Raw genomic sequence first — 6,557 nt, forward strand, 5'->3', positions numbered from 1 at the left:
ATAATAATAATAATGATGATGAGGATGATGATAATGATGAGGATGATGATAATAATAATAATGATGATGAGGATGATGATAATGATGAGGATGATGATAATAATAATAATGATGATGAGGATGATGATGATGATCATAATAATAATAATGATAATAATTATGATGATGATGAGGATAATAATAATGATAATAACAATAATAATAATAATAATAATGATGATAATAGAAGCAACGTCTCCATTGGGATTCGTGTAGATTCACTGGAGGGTGAATCTGAGCTCCACATGTTGGTCAAAACACCTCCTCAAAACAATTCACTGCAAACTCACATTCAGATCTGAAATGAAACACATTCTTGTGCCGTCATACTGATCCACCGGGAGAAAATCAAGTCTATGTAGAGATCTATTTCAAGATACCAAACTCTCTCTATCAGAGCATATGACTGAAAATTACTGTGATGCTGTGAGAGGTCACACTAATCCTGACTAGTACAAATAAAGAAATAAAGAAATGTGTATGTACATGTTTAAAGATTAAAATAGGGGGGAAACATGCACATGTGAAGAGAACATGGTAAAACTTTGGTACCAAAGAGTTATGATTGTCCCGTCATAGCAGATGAGATATTCAACTCTGTACTGTTTTTAATTGCACTCAGTGGGACTTCATTAAAACCTGCCGACGCCACTGTGTGTGTAGGAATATTCTGGAAGAGTTCAGAGAAAACTGAGACTGTACATGCAGCACTTAACTGTTGACACTTCTTTTCTTGCTTGTTCTTCTTCTTACACAAACTGTGACACTTCATTCAGACACAGATCTGATTCTGTTCCATGGCATACTAATGAGGAGGATCTTCCCCAGCCTTATTTATAGTCATTTATAGTCTGTGTTACTATCTTGTCACCAGGTTAAAATTTAGCTTCCATAAGCATCTTATCAGACAGAGCTGGTGAAATCGCTGCAGCAGGAGGGTAATCTGGGCTGTAATTGGCTTTGCACTAAACTCCCGTCTCTCCCACCTGCTGCCGTGGGTGAGTGTGTGTTTGGATCACCTCTCACACACTGACATTTACACACGCTGATGTGCTAACCGAGAGATCAGCGCATCCACCTGCCCTCCCTCAGGATACAGCACTGCAGCAGAGACACTGAAAACAAGCAGCACATGTGAAGTTCAGAGGGTTGAGATCCACTGTGATTTACGCAGAATGAATCAAACGCAGGGGAAATTGAGGTCTCAGCTCCTGGTGTTCAGCTTTTGCTTTTAGACACCTACAGTCGATGAGAAGCTCTGCTGCTGCAGATGAAGTCAACTACAGGAGTGACCTTAATCGCTAGTGTGCACACTTTAAAACAGCCTTGAAATGTGCTTAACAGACAGACAGACAGACAGATAGATAGATAGATAGATAGATAGATTATTAGATTAGCAGCGTCTCAGTAGCCGTCAGTAAGTGCAGTCAGAGCTGGAAGAACAGGCAGCATGAGCTTCAGCGTGGAGGAGAGAGGCAGAGACAACACGGCCGACTACAGGCTTTACTTCAGTAAGTGTCACAGCATCCATTCATCATCAGCACTGCACTCAGACTCTGATCGACCGATTCCAGCTGCAGCACATCTTCATGACCAAATCAAATGTGTCTTAAAGTAGTCGATCAAATACTAAACTCTCGATTTTCACTCAGTCTCACAATGAAGTGAACATAGGCTGATTTTAGATCATTTCTCTACTTGAGTGGATGCTCATGATCTTTCTTCTTGAACATCTTGTAGACATGGTTTTAATTAACATTAAATTTGTCAGGTTTATCCATCACCTCGTTAGTTGCTTAATTAACTTTAAGCTGCATGTAACTGTCTCTGAGAAATGAACATTGACACTAAAACTCATCAAGACATAATTAGTAAAGCTGAATATATGCTCTGAATATATTCGTTCTTAAATTACACAATCATATTCATTTTATATTGGATGCTGCATAACAATTCTTAACTATATAATTAGGTATATTTAATACACACTTTAAATATAAAGTGTGTCTTATACACACACACACACACACACACACACAAAATTAACAGTTGAGCATCTGCTGGTGGCAGTAACAGGAAGAAGTAACTACTGTTGCTATGTGACCAATCATCATTCTGCATAATGAATTCTGTCTTTGGTTCAAACATCACAATAAATCCCCCTGCTCTCACTGTCAGACATCAGAAAGTGCTGAAAATCTCTTTAATCTCTGAGTGTTTTAGATCCTTTGTGACGCTCTTTTATGTCGTCTCACAGAAAACACAGAGGGAAAATACATATCTCCGTTTCATGACATTCCCATCTACGCCGACGAGGCCGAGGTATGGAATATCTGAATCCTGATTCACGCCTTTATTTCCTCAGATCTCTGAACTGGGTTTGAATGAGGAACAGAAGTTGTTCTGTGAAACACACAGATTGATTCACTCATCAATCATCACGTGAAATATTGTCAACAACTCAGAAATTCAAACAGACATGCAGTAAATGAGAGAAGCTTAAAACCACAACAAATTTAGGTTTTGTATTGAAAAATAAGGCCAATGATGAAATGGAAAGTGCAACTGTTAATTATAAGCATTACTGTGTGTGTGTGTGTGTGTGTGAGAGAGAGTGTGAGTGTGTGCGCGCGCGCGTGTGTGTGTGAGAGAGAGAGAGTGTGTGTGTGTGTGTGTGAGCGTGTGTGAGAGTGTGTGTGTGTGTGTGTGAATTAAATCAAATTAGATGCATTCTCTCCTGATAACCCTCCTGGAGCTCATAATGACATTAATATGTCAGATGAATTATGGGAATAGATTCCTCTATTCGAGGTCACGGGGGGGTTGAATAATATTAACACAACACAGGGCAGAATTATCATGCAGGAACATGAACTCAGACACTGCAGAGAGAAAGAAAATCAGGAAAACGTGTGACTTCCTTAAACTGTAGAAACGTGAGACTGAGAGAAAAATATTCTGCGTTATGAAATGATTTTGTCAATGCAAATGTATATGAAGAAGATTCAGCAGCCAATGATGGATATACTTTACTGTATAAAGTCTCTCACACACATCTGCAAAACAATAAAGACCGTTTCAATGAAAATAATAATTCAAAACACATATGCATTCATGCCAAAATAATTCCAGATCATATTACACATCAAAACCAGAGGGGTAAAAAAATTTAAAATATTCTGCTTACATAAAACAAAGCCCATTTTAAGGACCATTTCTCTTAAACAAAAAACAGAATTAGATATTATTTCATCCCCTGATTAAATAAATCGAGTGCAAAGTAGTTATGCATCATGATATAATTTTTCACTGCCTTTAATTTATGCTAATTTACCTGCATGCATGCAGTCAGTTGCTCTAACATGCTCTATAAAGGATTTCATAGAATCTGACTGTAAAACAGAGTTGTGATCATCTGACCAAATCCGTTTTCTCCTTCAGAACATCTTCCATGCTGTCGTCGAGGTTCCTAGATGGACAAATGCAAAGATGGAGGTAAGAAATCTTCTTGAGGATATTCACATCGACACTCGCTCTCGATCTTCACGCACGCTCAAATAACCTGCCAATTATCTCACATGCACTAGAATGCATTAAAGAAAAGCATTAGGAGCTTCTTTAACCGTTACATCGTGTTCAATTCAACGCTCCTCTGATTATCCTTAACTTAATATAGGAATTCCAAGAATTATAGTAATAATAATAATAATAATAATAGCACAGCGGTGGACAGTCATTTTACTTTGTTATTGTAACTAAGTACATTTTTCAAGTATATATATATACTTTATCAGAGCATTTTCATTTTGGGAAAGCTTTACATTTATGTCACTAGGCCTCCATAAAAACACATCATTCCTTGTTATTTCGAACTGAGGAACTGAGTTTCTCTTTAAATGTTAATGCATTTTGCCCCATGTGAGGTCTGTATTGTTTTTAAGCATCAAAACAATAAAAGTTTAATACAACTTTAAATTTAGTTTTTTTTTCATACGTTAGAATGTGTTTAATTTAATTGCTTTTTTCCTGAGCAAAAAATAATGACTATGATACATTATTTACAATGATTTCCAGAACACCTCCACTAAAACGTCATTCAGCGGATCAATATTTCATATACCAAAAAATCTCATCAGGCATAAGTTTAATACAACTTTAAATTTAGTTGTTTTTTTTCCATACGTTAGAATGTGTCCTGTTTAATTTAATTGCTTTTTTTTCCTGAGCAAAAAATAATGACTATGATACATTATTTACAATGATTTCCAGAACACACCCACTAAAACGTCATTCAGCGGATCAATATTTCATATACCAAAAAATCTCATCAGGCATATTTAGAACAGGAATCATTAGATGACACTGAAAGACTTTAAGCCCCCAAAATGTAATTAAACATCATCTTTTTTTTTTTTTTTTGACACGATCCTTTAAACCACTAGGTTTTAGCTATTTGTTAATTTAATAATTTAAAATATAATAAAATTTACGATCACTTACTCTTTTATATATTTTAATAAGTACAGATCAGAATAAGTATGTTGTTTAATTTTTACATAAATATATACGCTGAATGATGATGGAACATTATTCCATTTAAATGTTGACATTTTAATTCCCAAAAGTTCTTTACAGTAGACACTTTACATGCACTTAGTATGCCTTTTATTTATATTAAATGACTTGTGTAAATTTAATTCTTGAGGGAAACCATCCATGACGGGAAAGCTCGAATCTACTGAAGCTCGAATGCAACTTCTCATCATCAGACGCTTTTCAAAAGATCAAAAATATAACTGGATATGGATCAGGAGAGAAAACTCTCAACATCATTTTTTAACTGATAACACATTCATATTAGATTTAAGGGTGATTTACGGTCAATAAAAAAGTCTGTTCCTCGCATAAAGCATCATATAACATCAGAAAACTTGGAATATTATGCACCACATATGGCTTTCTTTCTCTGTTTTTTTGTTTTTGTTTTTTGTGGCCACAATATATTTTAAACAGATGCTAAATATATTTGGTAAACAGTGAAGTTCAATTAAATATATTTTTGAAATACAAAATATATTACTTTCAACCTACATATAGTGTACAAAAATATATTTAAAATGTATTTTAAGGGCAATAAAATACACTTCCAAACTTACAGTAGCCTACATTTAGGTGAAATGTAAATTTGAATGAAATAGCATATAGATCAAAAAAAGATTTACAATGATTTAATAATGTTAATATACTGTTAATATAATGTTGTAATTTTTTTAATATAAAATAATGTTTTTCCTTGCTGATTTTTGGTCAAATGTGTTATATGTTCACACAACAAAATATTTTATTTCTTTAAATGTGACGTGGAATGTATTTTCCTGAAATTAAATATATAGGGCAAATATTGAATTTTTCAAAATTAATATTTTTTTAATATATTTTCAAAAAATATATAAAAATGGCCAAAATATATAGGTATAAGTGGACATAAATATATTTTAGCAAAGGTATTTTTTTCTGATTTATTGCATATTTTGGAATATATGAAAAAAAATTATTATATATATTTTTTTGCTGTGTGGGACGAGTCATATTATGCTGCTTTTTGGAGTTGACGCCTTTAATTTCTGAGCTGTGTTTACATTCTATTTCACATTTTATGGAAGACAGAAAGTCAATGAAACAAGTGTGAGTAAATGAACACATTCTGAAATATATCGCCCTCGTTTCTCCAGATCGCGACTAAAGATCCTCTCATTCCACTGAAGCAGGATTTGAAGAAAGGGAACCTGCGTTACGTCAGCAATGTCTTTCCTCACAAGGGCTACATCTGGAACTATGGAGCCATTCCTCAGGTTTGTCACAAGGGCTCTTTCAGATGCTTAGATGTTTAAGCATGCAGAATTAAAGTGTGGAAACCTCCAGGGAAAAGCCAGATTGATGCATGAGCGAGCTCAACGAGGGAGATTTCATGCACGTTTAGATGCCAACCCCAGCAATATCATCATCATGTGAATGAATGGACAGATGATTTTCCGTCTCTTGCAGACGTGGGAGGATCCAGGCCACCGAGACGGAGACACGGGCTGCTGCGGTGATAACGATCCCATCGACGTCTGTGACATCGGGAGTAAGGTGAAGATCAGGGTCAGAAATCACTAATCACATCAGTGCTACAGGATACTTCAGCATCTCACTCATGCTTTACTGTTTGTACACAGTCTGTATTTATTGTCCTTCATGTTTATTTACTCAAAACTGACTTTGACGTTATTTAAAGCAGGATGCACCAACTCTTGCTCTTCATTTTAATCTAACATTTCTCTGGATCTCATCTGAATTTTAAATAAATACAATTAATTTGTATAAATATTATGATACATTTAAATAAATGAATAAAATGTATTATTAAAAATATTAGTATACATTTAAATAAATAAATGAATGAATGAATACAATTTATTATTAAAAATATGATACATTTAAATAAATCAATTAATACAATTTATTATTATAAGTAT

General features: G+C 34.4%; 1 protein-coding gene across 1 annotated transcript in view; it reads left to right on the forward strand.

The window, feature by feature from the left end:
- The first annotated feature begins 1,442 nt into the window (after positions 1-1,442).
- LOC107709025 (inorganic pyrophosphatase-like) overlaps positions 1,443-6,557 on the forward strand; it is a 6,337-nt gene continuing 1,222 nt past the window's right edge. Inside the window, exons 1-5 of the mRNA XM_016513421.1 lie at positions 1,443-1,550; positions 2,297-2,361; positions 3,481-3,534; positions 5,772-5,891; positions 6,085-6,171. Of these exons, the coding sequence (XP_016368907.1) occupies positions 1,490-1,550; positions 2,297-2,361; positions 3,481-3,534; positions 5,772-5,891; positions 6,085-6,171 (387 nt within the window). The 5' untranslated portion in view covers positions 1,443-1,489. The remainder of the gene's footprint in view (positions 1,551-2,296; positions 2,362-3,480; positions 3,535-5,771; positions 5,892-6,084; positions 6,172-6,557) is intronic.

The sequence above is a fragment of the Sinocyclocheilus rhinocerous genome, unplaced genomic scaffold, assembly GCF_001515625.1.
Source record: "Sinocyclocheilus rhinocerous isolate Xijiao unplaced genomic scaffold, SAMN03320098_v1.1 scaffold1137, whole genome shotgun sequence".
In the NCBI taxonomy this organism is placed as follows: Eukaryota; Metazoa; Chordata; class Actinopteri; order Cypriniformes; family Cyprinidae; genus Sinocyclocheilus; species Sinocyclocheilus rhinocerous.